The 17,220-nt window shown below is 47.3% G+C and overlaps 1 protein-coding gene across 1 annotated transcript in view; it reads left to right on the forward strand.

The window, feature by feature from the left end:
- Window positions 1-17,220, forward strand: part of TRAP1 (TNF receptor associated protein 1) — a 51,990-nt gene that overhangs the window by 13,005 nt on the left and 21,765 nt on the right. Inside the window, exons 5-7 of the mRNA XM_019540015.1 lie at window positions 9,842-9,913; window positions 10,620-10,780; window positions 14,661-14,770. Coding sequence (XP_019395560.1) covers window positions 9,842-9,913; window positions 10,620-10,780; window positions 14,661-14,770 — 343 coding nt within the window. The remainder of the gene's footprint in view (window positions 1-9,841; window positions 9,914-10,619; window positions 10,781-14,660; window positions 14,771-17,220) is intronic.

A 17,220-nucleotide genomic window follows, 5' to 3' on the forward strand; every position in this document is an offset into this window, starting at 1 on the left:
TTGCAAGACTAAGAGTATTAACATGATATCTTAGTTCCTGGATTTTCAACCTGAGATTTTTGGTGATTGTTATGTGTTGGAGGGTGGGGTTGTAACTTCTGCAGTCCAGTGACATCCTCCAAGTACCCTAAAGAGCTCATTGGTAGCACAAACCAACATACACAGCAGGATCTCCTAGCTACACCAAAATTTGTCTGCCCCTTCAGCAATGTGAAGAGAGAGCAGTCTGCACAAGGTGAGATATTCAGAGACCTGAATATTCATCTGCTGAGATTTCATTTACTTACTTGGGATGTGAGAATGGAGTAGCCCATCAGTAACCCAGGAGGTAGCTATGGGTTCTCTTCTGCAGGAGTCTTTAGTCATCAGCCTGTGAGCAAGGCTGCTGGAGCCACTTGATAAGGAGCTGAGGGCTATATAGTCTGTGCTGTTGATACCCAGCTTTACATCTCTCATCTAGAAGGAATGGTTAACAGATGGCTCCTTGTCTATCTGATCTTGGGGGCTCAGAGGAAGACTTGATGACTTCTTTAAATAATACAGGGCTGGGTGTTTTGGAGGAAAGAGTTGGAAGATACTGCAAAACTGAAACTTACAGTTGGGTGAGGTTGAGAGACTTCTGTTTGGATGTAGTAAAATTGATGAAAAGAAATACTGCATTTTCTTGCATGACACGTGTGTCTGAATAATAAGATGCACACCTTGTTTGTGGAAGGTGAAATGAAGAAACAGAGATCCTTCCTTGAAAATATCAGAAAGTATTTTGCAGAGAAAACACAGGCAGCTTCATTAAGGGAACAGCAAAAAACCTGTGGCTGCTCTATCAATTCCTCCCCCTCCCGCAGAGCTGAAGGATGTGGGAGATGCTGCTGGCTGCCTGCCTGGCCTGAAAGGCCAAGCAGTTTGACTCCAGCAAGATTGGCTCTCAGCTGACTCAATAGGTGGCTGCTGACTGAGTTAAACTACCCAGCCCCTCTTGAGCTGAATGGGCAGCCAGAAATTTCTTTCATATCAGCTGAGGGCCTTATCCTGCTGGAACCAAACTGCCTGGCCCCTCTTCTTGAGGCTGGTAGACAGCAAGCAGCACCTGCTGAGTCAGCTGAGAGCCCACCCACCTCAGTAGGAGGGGCTTGGGCTATTTGGCTCCAGCAGGTCCTGCTGGCTTCCCACCTGGTTTCGAGAAGAGGGGCCATGCAATTTCGCTCTCATATCTGTTCAGGTCCAATTCAGCTGGAACTGAACTGCTCAGCTCTTGTCTCCAGCTGCTGTTTGCCCACCTGACACAAGAAGGGGATAAACAACTTGGCTTCTTCATGATTAGTTTCTCTGTTCCCTACATTTCCTCACATTAGATAGCCAGTTTCCAGTGGTTAATTTTTTTGGGAAAGCTGTGCATCATATATGATCAAATTGGTTGTTTTTGCACAATATGAACATAGGCTGGAATTCATTCATTACCACAGGATGTGTTTGAAGCCAAGATCGTAGCAAGTCAGAGATTCTTAATTAGTAAACCAGTTGGGCTGTATCCTTTGGTCTCCTGAATTCTTCGTAAAAGTGACAGTACCTTCACAGGGGCAGGTTATTGCACGTTTGCCTACTTCATGGTTTTGTACACCTCCCTGCACAGTATCTTATGTTGGTCACAGCAGGAGATGGGATGCTGGACAGGATGGCTCCTGAATCTGATCTGCTGTGGTACTTCTTGTGTGCGTGCGTGTGTGTGTGTAAAATAGATGTTCTAAAATCCACACTACCTTATCTGACCCAACTGAGAGTACTGGTTTTAGTGCTTCATTTACCCATGCCAGACAGCTTCACTTAGTTGGCAGCCACAAACATAAGATTGGTGTAATCCTATGGTATCTAGGCCACTTTAGAATTGGCTTGCACTTGCAGCGTGAATTGTATTCAAGAAGCTCGGTATGCATACAAGAATGTTACAGAGTCCTGCTAAAATGGTTCACTACCATTTGTTCATGCTCTATATTAAGAATTTTGTGGTCCTTAGTACCATGGAGAAGCATAGCACTTCATGCTATTAACCCTAAGATACCCCAGGCCAGCCCTCAAGTGTTATTCAATGCAGAGGTCTCCACATGCAATTTCCTAGCTTCTACTCAAGGGGGGGCTAAGGATGGGTAGGAGTGTGTAGTGCAGGGGTGCCAAAAATATGTATAGCCCCTGGTGCTGCTCCCCCAGGGTATGAAATTGGACATGTGCACTGGTATCTACTCTGGGCCAGTGCTGGGCACATGCTGTTTGCAGCTATGCTTAGGGCTGGTCCCAGGTGTACACAGTCCATGGCTGCACTTGGGACTGGTCCTGGGTGCATGCTTCACAGAGCTGCACTCAGTCCTTGGGCTAGATTGGGCCCACCCTGGCTCAGCACTACTTATTCAGCTTGCGGGGCCTAATTAATTTGGCACTGTGGTGTAGTGTAATTCTGAAATTTCTGAGCATCTAACAGGGATGTATTAGTAATTTTGATAGCACTTAAAGATTTTTGAGAGAGGATTTCCTTAGCCAGTTATAATCCTAGTAAGGGACAGATCTGCAAAACAAGAGACTTCACTAACCACTAGCCCTGAACATCTTTGAAAGGACATTCCATTTCCTCTGAACCCTAGGGATGCCACTCCATGTGGGTGAGTTAATGCACCCCCTGCTGAGTTGTATGTTAATAGCTTCTGTAATTAATCTTCAGCCAGTGAAATATTGGAGCTGTATGCTACACCTGAGTGTTGGGGAGTGTAGTAAACCAAATCTTATTTCTTCCTGCATTGTCGTTTGTTTTTCTCTGCTACAGAGTTGCAAAAAGCAGTAAACTATATAAACTCTGTTTCTGGTTTCCCTTGAGTTTTGTAACTCAACAGGAAACAAACTGGCATTTTCTTTAGAAAAGGTGTAACTCAGCCACCTGATGGAACCTACTAGTTTTGAGGCCAACACTGCTTTTCCTGTGGGTTTTAGAGGGACTCTTTAATTGGATTTGTGATGGAAACTAAATTGCATTTTGAACTGAGATGACTGCTATTTTGCAATGATATTGGCTGCAACAAAGTAGAAAATTTTTTTTTTTAAATACTGGTACTTTGACTTCTTTGGTCATGCAGTCTGCTCCTAGCTACGACTGCTAGAGACGCATGTAGGAGTGACAGAGACAAGTGGATGCAATATGGGGGTTAGTGGGTGCTGAGTAAGCTGCTGAGTGAGAAGAATAGACACTTAGCCTGTTTCTCCTTTGAGTTCATTTTCTTAGCCCCAGGTCCCTTGATTCCTGACAGCCTTGTTCATTGTCCTAACCTGTGGAAGGCTTGCTTTGCAGATACAGGACTCTGATGTTGTGGACAGTATGTGAGTGCTTACAATACTACTTGTTGATTAGAGTGCTTGCTAGGGCAGTGCCATCTGGTGAAAAAAGGAGAAAATTGCACCATGAAAGCAAGTTTGTGCTGTTGTGGGAAAGGGTGCACTGGAAGGGATGGGTGAGAGGCAGTTGCATCTTCTTTTTGCTTAGTCTGAGTATTTTCCTGCACTTTGGAACATTATTTTCCTGGAAATAACTTGCCACCTACATGCACCTTTCCTGTTTCCTTGACAGCTGTACTGTTTGGGGAGTGGTCTGTGCAAGTTGTAAGCAGTGTTTGCTACAGTTGTGATTCATTCTCATCAAACTGGTTTCCAGCAGTTTTTCTTAAACATCTAGCACTAAACCTGGCAGACATTTTATAATAGCAAAGTATATTCATAGTGCAGGGATTTTTGTTTTTAAGGTACTGGAATTTGGGAATGACATGCTATGGTATAAATAGAAGTAGATCATAGAGGAGTTCTGTTCATGGTCTAGCAGGAACAAAACCTGAACCAGATGATGAAAACCTCTCTTAATGGCCTGGGGACAGAGAGCTTGTCAGATTCCTGAGGTTTTGCCATACCATTTCTGTTTTTTCTGGCTTTTCCACCATTTCAGCTATTTAAACCCTACCTGGCATGCAGTTTTCCCAGCCCAAGCTGATAGGCCCTGCCTTTTTTAGACAGATGAAAGGTCTTGCTTTTTGTGACACAGAGCAGAGGATGTGGAGAAGTACCCTACTATTAACTAAGGCCTGACATTAGGTAACTGGAGTTTTCAGGTGAATAAGAACTTTAGTTAACTAATCTGCTGTCTGTTGTGATGAAATCTCTTGTGGAAAGTGTATAGGGAACAAAGTACAAAAGCAGTGACTTAAAGGGGGGAGCTTCAGGTTGAGAAGTCAGAAGGAACCTTATTTGGAACAGGAGATGAACTGGTGGTTTGCACCTCTGTGTTAGCAGCTGCACTTTGGAATATTATTTTCCTGGAAATTATTTTCCAAAACTGGAAATTTTGTCATGTAACCTCAGCAAATATTTGGAGGAGGTGAGGAGGGAAACCTGAAGATGAGACAAAGTAAATGAGCTGTGCTAGGGTTCTTTTTTACTTCACTGATGTCCAAGGACCTCCTGTCATAGCAGCATCCTTGTTATAGATCAGTCCTCAAGGGAATGTAAATTCAAACAAAAATGGCCATGACCTAACAAACCTCAGATTTTCCAAAGGCTGGTCTTCAGAGTTCAGCTACATGGTGCATAACAATCAGTCCAGGCCCCCTCTTCCTCCTAGCCCATGCAGTGCACTCCTGATGCTAGTGGCAGCTGCTTCTGTAGAAGCCAATATTACAGTGTTTATGCACTGCTATACCAGTTCTCTGACCCAGATGCTTGGGTGTTATTGGTGCATTTTACTAGAGTTTAAGGGGGCGGGAAGTGGGGAGTGTAGGAGATGGAACAGATTGGAAGGAAGCATATCAGGACTTGAAGGAAGAGGGCCTAATTAACTTCATCCCAGCATACTGAAGGAACTGGCAAAGGAGATCTTGGAACCCGTGACAATAATATTTATAAAGTCACGCAGATGAACAAGGTACCAGAGAACTGGAAAAAGACCAACATAGCACCCATCTATTTAAACACACAGATATGCATGTGCACGCATCTGCATGTGCATATTAATGCACATGAATAAACTCTGGAGCTTATCGCATTGGAGTTCATTGCTCCCGGGTACATGTCTTCCTGTGTGGCCAGGATCACAGCACATCAAGCCAGATTGGAGCAGCCCTGGCTGGCAGGGTGTCTGGAGGGTTGTTCCCCTGGCTCAATATGCCATAGAGGGGCTGGCTGGGGCGCAAAGTTACTTCAGTGCAGAGCTAGCCAGCAGGCAGCTTGAAGCACCCTCATGCCCCAGTCAGCTGGGGCAGTGTCTACCTGTATGCTGCTGCAGAGTTGTTTTTTTGTTTTTTGGGGGGGGTTTCCTACGCAGCTTACAAGTACTATCCTGTTGCGTAGTAAATTAGTTTACTCCAGCTTAATAGGGGTGCACCTGTAGATGTGGATATTTACTGTGCAGCTAATTAATCTACTGCACAGTGAACGTCTCATGTAGATGTGCTGATGCACACACATGCGCCTGGGGAACTACAGAACAATTCATGTCACCTCAGCACCTGGGAAGTTATGGGAGCGTATCCATTTGCAAGCATTTAAAGGAGGAAAGGCTAATCGTAAGCAGCCAGCATAGATTTACTAAGAATAAATTGTGCCAAACAAAAACAAGATAACTAGTTGGGTGGGTGAAGAGAATGCAATCGATATAGTAATCGCTTCTTGGCCTCTTGAAAGCTCAGATCAAGTGTAATATCTGGACTTCAGCAAGGCTTTTGACAAAGTCCCATGTGACATGGTCATAAATTGAGAAATGTGGGCCAGACAAATTACTACAGGGTCAATAGCCAGAAACAAAGTGTAATTATAAGTGGATCCATGTCAGAATGGCAGGAGATTTCAGGAGGAATCCCACAGGGGTCTCTACTGGGTCCAGTAATATAGATTCATAGATATTAGCATCAGAAGGGACCTCAGCAGATGATCGAGTCCAACCCCTGCCCTGGGCAGGAAAGAGTGCTGGGGTTAGATGACCCCAGCCAGATGCTTGTCTAGTCTCCTCTTAAAGACCCCCAAGGTAGGGAAGAGCATCACCTCCCTTAGAAGCCCATTCCAGATTCTGGCAGCCCTCACTGTAAAGTAGTTCTTCCTGGTGTCCAACCTGAATCTGCTGTTTGTCAGTTTGTGGCCATTATTTCTAGTTACTCCAAGGGGTGCCCTCGTAAAAAGAGCGTCTCCTATCCCTTGCTGTCCCCCCTGATGAATTTGTAGGCAGCCACAAGATCACCTCTCAGCCTTTTCTTGCAGAGGTTGAAGAGATTTAGGTCCCTCAATCTATCCTCATAGGACCTTACCTGCAGGCCCCTAACCATACAGGAGGTCCTCCTCTGGACCCTCTCAAGGTTATCCACGTCCTTCTTGAAATATGGTGCCCAAAACTGGATGCAGTACTCCAACTGCAGCCTCACCAATGCTGTATAGAGTAGAAGTATCACCTCCCTGGACCTGTTTCTGATGCACCTGCTAATGCATGATAAAATGCAGTTAGTTTTACTGATCACTTCATCACATTGATGACTTGTGTTCGTCTTGGAGTCAGCTGTGACTCCAAGATCCCTTTCTGCTACAGTACTGCTGAGAGGGTCATCCCCCAGCCTGTAAGTGTGTTAGCGATTCCTTCTCTCTAGGTGCAGCACTTTGCACTTGTCTTTGTTGAACTGCATCCTATTCTGTTCTGCCCACTTCTCAAACCTGTCCAGATCCACCTGGATTCATTTCCTGCCCACTAGTGTGTTTACTTTACCCCATAATCTGGTGTCATCTGCGAATTTGGACAGAGTGCTCTCCATGCCCTCATCCAAGTCACTGATGAAGACATTGAACAGCACTGGTCCAAGGACTGAACCCTTAGGAACTCCACTGCCCACATCTTTCCAAGTCGATGCCAACCTGTCCACCACCACTCTCTGGGTGCATCCCATTAGCCAATCTGACCGTGTAATCATCTACGTCACAGCCACTCAGTTTATTTATGAGAATAGGATGAGATACTGTATCGATGGCTTTCTTAAAATCCAGGTAGATTGCATCTACCTTATTCCCTGCATCTAGCCATTTTGTAACCTGGTCATAAAAAGAAACAAAGATAGTTGGGCAGGATCTACCTGCTATGAACCCGTGCTGGTTGCCCTTCAGCATTATTTTTCATGGTGGACTCCCACAAATGTGATCCTTAATAATTTTTTCAAAGGTTTTCCCAAGAATAGGGGTGAGGCTAACTGGCCTGTAGTTACCTGGATCCTCCTTTCTCTTCTTGAAAATTGGCTGTACATTGGCCCTTTTCCAATCCTCTGGGACTCATCCTGAGCGCTATGAATGCTCAAACAATGGTGCCAGTGGTTCTGCTATGACGCTGGCCAGTTCCTTCGGCACCCTTGGATGAAGATCATCCAGGCCTGTTGGCATAAGTATATCCAGCCCCTTCACTAAGTTGGTGCTAACAGTTGCTGGGCTAGTTTTCCTCCTGTGCTCATCTATAATCCAACTGGGAGACTTGTGTTTGGGAATACGGAAGCAAAAAACTCATTGAAGAGCTCGGCTTTATCCCTCCTATCTGTCACCAATTGCCCTAGTCTGCCCTGTGGGGGTCTTATGTTACCTTGCACCTTCTTTTTACTCCCTATATACCTGTAGAGGGACTTTTTCTTGTCTTTCATTTTCATTGCCAGCCTAAGTTCCCATTAGGCCTTCCAACTGACTCCCTGCAAGTGCAAGCCAAGTAGGTATACTTCTCCTTGGTAGCTACCTCCTGCTTCTATAGCCTGTATGTCTCTTTCTTTCTTTCTTTTTTTTTTTTTCTTTTTTTGCTCCTAGGCTTTCCTGGATTTCTCTGTTCAGACAATGATTTGGATACTAGCAGGAGAGCTTCATGACCAAATTTGCAGGTGACACAAAACTGGCAAGGATTGCAGATGCTGGAGGACAGGGACGCAATTCAGAAGGGTCTTGCCAGATTGCAAAGCTGGGATGGAACTAACTGGGGTCAGTGCTGATGTGTAAGGTGCTAACACCTTGGGAAGGATAATCAAAAACAAAAGTATAAAATGGATGACAACTAGCTGGATGGCAGCACTACAGAGAAGGACCTGGGTGTCTTGCTGGATCAAGATCTGGGTTTGCACTGTGCAGCTGCACAAAAGGCAGATATGATTTTAGAGAGCATCGATAGGAGCATTAGGTGCAAGATACATGAGGTGATGGTGCTTCTTTACTCGGCACTGGGGGCTTATCTAGTAGAGTATTGTGTACAGTTTTGGGCTGTATATTTTAAAAAGAACATGGAGAAGTTAAAGCAGGTCCAGAGGCAGGTGACAAAAATGAAAAAGGACTTGGAAGGCAAGCCTTATAAGGAGAGAATGAAGAAAAGTGCAGCTTGTGGAAAAGGTGATCAAGAGGGGATATGATGAGTCTTAATATATTTGAAGGGCTTCCATAAGAAGGGGGAAAACACTTTTTCTCTCTTGCTGCAGAGAGCAGGATGCATAGCAATGACTTGAAGTTACAATGAAGTGGGCTTAAATTGGATATCAAGAAACACTTCTTCCCTATTAGAACAGTGAGGCAATGAAATAAACTGCGTGGGCAGCTGTAGAATCTCCATCGTTTTCAGGAAGAGATTGGGTAAACATTGGTCAAGGATGATCCATGAGTAGCTAAGGCTGTGGTATACTATGGGTATTTCCCATGCTTCTGGGCATTGCTGGGTGTCATGAGGGACTGGGAAGGAAATTTCCCCACTCTTGTTGCTACAAGTGTCAGGGGTTATTTCTTTTTTGCCTTCCTCAGAACTACTGGGGGTTGGCTGCAGCCAAAGGTGGGGATTTTGACTGGGGTGTGCCAGTGTTCCTGCCAGACGCAAACTTCTGGAGGCTTCTGGTTAAAGGGTCTTGCCTCTGCCCAGTGTCAGACTGATCACCACATTTGAGGTCCAGAAGGAACTTTACTTCATGGTCAGACTATTACAGACTGCAGGAGTTTTTGCCTTCCTCTGTGATGGGCATGGCCGTCTTCTTTAGATCTTTGAAGTATATTTTAACAACCTTTGCAGCAGCAGGACATTGACCACTGTTGTGCCATGCTTTATCTGGCAGGTAAGGGGTGGAGTGCTTTGTAGTTGTGTGATGGTTGATTGTGTAGTTTTAGAAATAGGTTAGGCAAGGATTTGTGTTGGGATAGTTTGGTTAGGGATGATCCTGTCTTAAGCAGACGGTTGGACTTTTTGAGGTCTCTTCCAACCCTATTTTTCTGTGACTCTGTGAAGAGTTGTCTTGCAATCAAGGTTAATGGAGAGATCCAGGGTAAATTTCCTGCTCTGCTATGAAATCCCTGTGTGATCTTGGACAGGTCACTTAACTGCTGTCTACCTTCATTTCCCATCTGTTAAATGAAACAGCTTTCTTTGGCCTCTGAAGGTGGATGTTATCCATCATTTTGTATTTGTACTATACTTAGTGCAATGGGGTCTGACTGGTTGGAGTCACCAGTCGCTACTGTGTTTGCCAAGGAAATCAGCTTGAAAATCAGCTTGTCTATCTTAACATGTTTCTGGTTTTCCTGTGCAACCTCCTGGTGTGGAGTCTGTAGTCACTGGACAACTGTGACTGCATCTTAGAAATGTGAGTTCTGTGTCCTGTATTTACATTGATGAAATGAACCATTCATTATCTGGAGAAAATCAATTCTCTTTGCTTTTTCTTAGCTGTTTCTGTGATGATAAAATTGGAGGATGGGCGATAATGGCGTTCCCCTTGTTCTGTTTGTTGTCAAAACCCATGTGTCCTGGTATATCAGGTACAGTTACTCTATTTCTTTGCAGGACACTGGTATTGGAATGACCCAGGAGGAGCTTGTTTCTAACCTTGGCACCATCGCTAGATCTGGTTCAAAGGTAAAAAAAAAAAAAAGTTTCATTGATTTCCATTTCCCTGATGATCTCCCATCCTGTATTTCATGGGCCACTATCTATGAAGGACACTTCATTAGGCGGTAAAATTAACCTCGTGTTCCTTCTGAGTGAGGGTTGGTTCCTGGTTGAGGCATATGGTGCTAGGACAGTATTAAAGAAACAGTTTTTCTCACCTGTGACCAGCCCCTGTTAGAATCCTGTTGTCATCACATTGCACCAGTTGCTAGACTGGAGCGTCTTTCCCCCAGACCATCAAAATAGAGATCAGGAAGATCTGTGCATGTCTGACACAGGCCCAGGTAGCAGCAGAGGCTAGTGGGAGGGGTGAGGGGTTGGTTAAGTGCTGTGCTGCTGCTCGGTAAATGCACCTTTATTCTCCACCTGTTATGGCAGACATGGCCCTAGGCAGCACTTACCTGTTCCAGAGCTGTGGTATCTGTTCTTACTGAGGACTGGGTAGCTGGAGCTACTTTAAGTACTGCTTCAGAGAGTTGAGCCTATCAGAGCATTGAACAGGCTTCCTTCTGGAGGTGAACGTATCAGATTGCCAGGTGCACCATGTGTATGCTGGGCACTAGGCTCAATCAGTCAGTGTAGGATGTGATGGGGCTTGTGAGGAGGCTGAAGGGGCCTCTGGAGAAGCAGAAGGTTAGTGGGCCTGCATTGTGGTGTTTCATTGTCCCTACAGGTATTTCTGGATGCGCTGCAGAACCAGGCTGAGGTCAACAGTAAGATCATTGGCCAGTTTGGAGTGGGTTTCTACTCTGCCTTCATGGTGGCTGACAAAGTGGAGGTGTACTCACAGTCTGCAGAGCCTGAAAGCCCTGGCTGCCACTGGTCGTCAGATGGGTAAGAGCCTGCAGAATTGGAAAGAAGGCCTTTGTGTCTGTGAGAGCAAGAGTGTTGTGAAGTTGCCTGTAGTCCTGCCTGAGTGTGGACTAGCAGCTGTGCACAGAGAGAGGCGGTGAGGTTGGGCACTAGTCTTTCATAGTGAGGTGCATAATTTAAAATCCTGCTTAGATTACAAATGAATAGCATTTATTACAAAACCGTCACTATCACTTCTTGAGTCAGTGGCTTGGCAGTGCTAAGTCAGGGTAATGGTGCACTGGGAAAGTGTATGAGGGGTGTATGTATGATGCCTGCTCACTCTGCACCACTTTGCACCCAAGTGCTTCACTCTTACAGGTTTGTCAAACAGAAAAACCACATGCGAATTCATGCTGCTAAGATGTGTTCATTTGGCACGCTTGGGGACTGCAGCAGTGTCTCCCAGAGAGAAAGAACTAGGGGTGCACCTATAAAGATTTTTGGGCTGATACTGATAGCCGATTTTTAATGAGCCATATCGGCTGATACTGATCTGATTGCTGATATGCAACCTGGCAGCTTGGAGAGCGGTCTGTTGTGAGGAAGGGGCAAGGTGGTGGGGAAAGGATTGAAGCTCCCACGGTGAGGGAGGGAGGGAGTAGGGCAGGGCATAGGACAGAGACACAGCTTATCTGTGGTGGGGGGACTGGATGCACCCCAGGGCAGCCGGGGTGTGGGGCATGTGCCCCCTAATCTGTGTGTGGGGTGAGGGCAGGCTGCCGTTGCGGGCTGGGGCTGGGTGCTGCGCTGAGCTCTTCCTGGATGGGCGGGTTGGGCTGGGGCTATGCTTGGGGCAGGTGGCAGTGGCACTGCTACAGGGCAGTTATGGTGAATTTTGAGGTGGCTGTAATCCCCTTCTCCCCACCCCCCCAATAGCCCTGCTCCCAATGCCAACCCAAGTGCAGCCCCAGCCCAGTCCTCTCCTGGTGTGTGTGCAGCAGCGGGAGCTGCATCCCATCCCCAGATGAGCCGCTCACAGCTTCATCCCATGCTCTGCCTCGCCCCACTGGGCAGTGCCTTCCCCAGTGCCAGCCCCACTCCCCTTACCACAGGTACCTCAGTCTGCCCCATACCCAATAACAGACTTACCAACCAGATGCTGCTCTCCAAGCTGCTGGGTTGTGCTTCTGGCTGCCTTTGTGCTGGGCTGCATGCATGCATACGGCATTTTTCAGTGACTTTTTTTTGGCTGATGTGTCTGATAAGCTGATTGTCGACAATGTCAATTTTCCTTTTATTGATGCCAATACAATATGGGACTGGTGTATCGGTGCACCTCTAGAAAGAACGATTCAAAGACAACATTACCTTCTTTTTCTCCATCCCGACCAGTAAATCTCAGTCTTGCCTTGCAGAGACTCCAGGGTTGAAAGGGAAATTCAGTCTCCATGGTCAGGTCAGCTCTTCGGCTCTTAGTTTTTCTCTTGAGGTGCAACCACAGTGGCCTTCTGTACTGCTGGTATATATGTGATCTTAAGCCCTCTCTGAGTCATCAAGGAGCACATCTGGGGGGGGCCTGCAGGGGAGATCATGCTCAGGGGCAATCAGCATAGGTTGGTCAGGCAGGACCTGCCTTTGAACCCGATTGCCTTTTATGACCAGGTGACTAAATCCTTGGATGATGCTGTTGCCCTGGACATAGTCTTTCTGGACTTTAAGGCCTTTGACACTGTCTCCCACCTCATCAATAAATTAAATGACTGTGACATTGATGCCTGCACAGTTGGATGGGTAAAAAATTGGCTGATGGGGCGCACCCAGAGAGTAGTGGTGGACGGGTTGTACTCACCCTGGTGAGATGTGAGCAGTGGGGTACCCCAGGGCTTGGTCTTCAGGCCCACATTTTAACATCTTTATCAGCAATTTGGATGAGGGGATGGAAAGCACGCTGTCCAAGTTTGCTGATGACAGACACTAAGGTGTGGGGTGAGGTGGACACACTTGAAGGGAGAGAGAGGCTGCAAATAGATTTAAACAGACTACAAAGGTGGGCAGACGAGAATAGGATGGGGTTCAGCATAGACAAATACAGGGTGCTGCACCTTGGGAGAAGAAATTCACAGCATACATGCAGGCTGGGAAGTTCCCTTCTTGAAAGCACAGAGGCAGAAAGGGATCTTGGAGGCATTATTGACTCCGAGATGAAGTGAGCTGCCAATGCCAGACCGCAGCCAACAAGGCCAGCCATACCTTGTCATGCATCCAAAGGTGCATCTCAAGCCGGTCCAGAGAGGTGATACTCCCCCTCTGTGCAACACTGGTCAGGCCACAGTTGGAGTACTGCATCCAGTTCTGGGTACCGCACTTCAAGAGGGATGTGGCCAGCCTGGAGAGGGTTCACCCACTTGGTGAAAGGGCAGCAGGACAGGCCCTGCGAGGAGAGACTGAGGGACCTGAACCTGTTCAGCCTCAGCAAGAGGAGGCTGAGGGGGGACCTAGTGCCTGCCTACAAACTCATCAGGGGAGATCAACAGCAAATAGCTAGAGCCCTTTTGTTCCCCTGCACCACCTGGGGTGACGAGGAACAATGGTAATAAGCTGATGGAGAATAGGTTTAGGTTAGAGATCAGGTGGCAGTATTTTACAGTTAGGGTGGTGGTCCTCGCCCCTGCAAGAGGAGGTTGGATGATCACCTGTCTGGGGTCTTGTGAACCCAGCATTCATTCCTGCCTGTGGCAGGGGGATCAGGCTAGATGATCTGTTCAGGTCCCTCCTGACCCTAGCTACTCTGAAACTGAACTTTGAGGTGTGAACGACCAACTTTTTTCATGCAGGCTATAGGATGTCTGTCAGGTGCCATAATCTTGAGTTACTGCAGATCTGGGACTGGGTTAAGATGGAGCCCTAGAGGCGGAAAACTGTATTCTATTAAAAGCCCTTGGGGAGAAAGAATATGCTGAGTTACAAATCCCTGAAAACTGTTTTATAATAAAAGCAGTATAGCAGGTCAAAGTTCCATTGTGCTAAATGCTAATTTGATGAACCACAAAAATGCTGTAATCCTCCTGCTAGGATCACTGGAGTGTTGCCTGCCACTCCTGTGCCTTTCACTGGTGTTGCTCATCATGGCCTGTCATCCCCAGTCCGAAGGCAGGTGTTTGAACAAGACAGCGTGGAAGTGACCATCAGTGCTAGAATTCAGCAACAAAGGGCATCTGTAGCAGAGTGCAGCTGCCTCACTGTAATTCAGGGAAATAATCATAGGTTGGGGCCCACAGGTTTGGATCAACAAAGAACTGTGAACTATGAAACTGCCCAGGCAGCTTGGCAGGAGATTGAGGGTTGCAAGTCCTTTTATTTGAAATGTACGAGATTGTGACATTTTGCGGGTGTTGGTTATAGCTGTGGTCTAAGGACATAGGCAGCAAGGTTCTTTTGGTCAAAGTTCTTTCATTAGTCTAAGAAAAGATACCACATTTACCCAAAGAACCTTTTCTGTCTAAGAAAAGATACCACATTTACCCAAAGAACCTTTTCTGTCAAGGCTAATTTTTCTCTTCCTTTTAAACTAAATGACCCAGTGTAATAATGTGTTATCACTCAGTAAAGGCTGCTGGTATTATTTTGAAGCATTGTATGCCAGGACCAGTAGTGTCTGCATTCTGGTACCTCCCTTCCCCACCCTATGTTAAGGTTGGTAGAGCTTGCATTTGGTAGTTCCTGTTACAAGCAAATGCTTTTAGGGTTGATTTTTTTCAAAGGTACAAGAAGCCTGTAAGTGCCCATTTCTCCCTGAATTATAGTGGGAGCTGGATGCTGCGAGCGCTTGTCCTCATTGTTAAAACATTTTTCCCTTTGCCTTATTAATGAACATTCCCTGGAAGGAGGGTTATATATAGTGGTATGTTTCTAATCCTAGGTCAGGAATATTTGAGATTGCTGAAGCTTCTGGTGTCAGAACTGGGACTAAGATAATCATCCATCTCAAAGAGGAATGCAAGGAGTTTGCGAACAAGGACCGAGTCAGAGGTGAGCAGGGCAGAAATATGCTGCTGATGTACTTTGATTCCTCAGAACATCCATTGACCTTAGGAGCAGGAGATAAAGGTAGGGGTGCACCAATAGAGATTTTTGGGGCCATTACCAATATTCAGTTTTTAAGGAGGTATGTCAGCCAATACTGATCCCATTTTTGATACAGTGTGGAGAGCTGCCTCCAGCTGGTAAGTTTGTTATGGTGGAAGGGGTGGTGGGGGTGCAGATCCCTCTCACAGTGAGGGAGGGGGCAGGGGTAGGCACTGCCCAGCCAGGGCAGGGCACGGGACAGACCTGCAGTTCGTGGGGGGTGGGCCTCCCCTCACTGCACACCCAGGAGGGCATGGGGCGGGGAGGGGCATGTGCCCCAGGATCTGGGCGGGGCAGGCAGGCTGGAGCTGCATTGGGCTCTTCTTGCCAGAGGATGGGCTCAGGGCGGGGGCTCCAGCCACCCCCAATTTCACCATAGCGCTGCTCCCAGCACAGCCCCAGCTCTTCCCAGTGTGTTGAGGGGGGCAGGGGTTGAGCTGCGAAAAGCCAGGGCTGCACTAGGTGCATGGTGGTGGCAGCACTGGGAGGGAGCTATGGTGAAATTTGGGGTGGCTGCAGCCCTGTCTAGCCCCTGCCTCAAGCCCAGCCCCCAGCAAGAAGAGCCCTGTGCAGCCACAGCTCCAGCCCATAACTGCAGCCTGCCTGCCTTGCCCTGTGCAAATCCAGGGACACATGCTCCTCCCCCTACACCCTCCTCCCCCGTGCCTTCCCAGGGTGCGCGCAGCAATAGGAGCTGCACCTTCCCCCCTCCAAGCTGCAAGAAGGCTCATTGAAGTTCTGGAGTCTCTTTGACTATAAAACTTGTAATGCATGATCTTGATCTTGTCCCCTTTGTGTCCTTCCTATCCCATGAAAGTCTGTGGTTTCTCTTACTTGCAGTAGTCACAGACAAATGCTTGGAATGGCTAGCACGAATAGCATTTCCATTGCACAGGTTATCATGGCGGGTGAAAAGCATAGGCCTTGTCAGAAAACTGGGAGGATTCCACGTGCTGGAAGCTTCTGTACATGGATGTTGTTATAGTGGAGATGTCAGTGTTTGTAAGGTACTCTCGTATTGGAGGGGCCTGAGAGGGGCAGAGGCTGGTAGGATTGTGGGGATGGTGTGAGTAGATGGGGGGTGAACATGCTGAGAATACTTCTTTTTAGCAGTAGAATGTGAATCCTATTTGTATCTCCCAGGAGCAGTGTTTCATCCCCAGAGGTCATTACTTTGTCCCTTCATCCTTGTGTTCTAATCCAGGAATGTGCAATGTGCATGCTTACTGTGCTGATTTCTTGCAGGGAAATGGAAAGATCCCCGGGCAGACTTTGGATTTTGAAGAAGGGAGTACAGGTGGTTTGGAGTGGTACATCCTCACATAACACAGTGCATTTTTTTTCTCTAATTAAAAATGTACTAATGTGCTAGGGGTCTAGGGCTATATTATTGTTTTTTAAGATCTGAGCGAAAACAAATATACTGTATTTACTGAATTTCAAGACAAGGTGTGTGTGTGTCCACCCTCTACCCCTACACTCCACTTAACATGGGGGTGGTCCCTCATCTTGGAATAGAGTATGAAGCAGTGTGGGGCAGGCAGCTGTTCTAGTACCTGCTCCCTGCAACCTCTGTACCCTCCCAATCCTTCCTTGCAGTCACAGGCCCCCATCACCCCATCTTCCCCTCATCACCTTGTGCCAGTTCTCTCCTACCATACTCCCTTTACCTGTTGTTCTGATGCTAGCAGGTTTCAGTCCCGCTGCAGCCTGGAGCACAGAACATGGCTCCAGCCTGGCCCTGTAGCAATGGTGCTAGCTCCATACTGCTGCTCTGAGACTGGGCTAGGGCCATGCTCTGTGGTCCAGGTTGCAGCAGGGGTGAAGCCTCCCCAGGAGACCTCCCAGGTGACCAGAGAGCCAGCGAACAGGGACTGCAAACAGGGGAAGTAGTTTGCAGGCAGTTTGCAAGCCAGTTCGTGGCTAGTAGCATAGCTTATTACCATACAGTGGTAGGAACACATCATACCCCACAGCTTCCCACCTCGGCCCCAGCTGGTGCTCCTTTCCCTTGCACCACCGAGGCCTCCACCCAGACAAAAACCATGGTTCTGGCCTCCACCCAGACGGAGCCCCTGGCTCCAGGCTGCGGGGGCTGCCTGGCATGGTTTCCAGCAACTGGAAATGAGAGCAAGGTCACCCCCACTTGTGGGGTATGTTCTTTAGTGAGGTCCGTGGAGTCCCAGGTGACTGAGCTCCAGGCCCAGCTAGGCAGACTTCATGCCATCAGGGCCTATGAGCAGGAGCCTACTACAGTCAAGCTCTTCATAGTTTCATAGTAGCTAGAGTCGGAAGGGACCTAGGAAGATCATCTAGTCCGACCCCCTGCCTTGGCAGGAAAGAGCACCGGGGTC

This window comes from Crocodylus porosus, unplaced genomic scaffold, assembly GCF_001723895.1.
Source record: "Crocodylus porosus isolate Cpor-Errol unplaced genomic scaffold, CroPor_comp1, whole genome shotgun sequence".
In the NCBI taxonomy this organism is placed as follows: Eukaryota; Metazoa; Chordata; order Crocodylia; family Crocodylidae; genus Crocodylus; species Crocodylus porosus.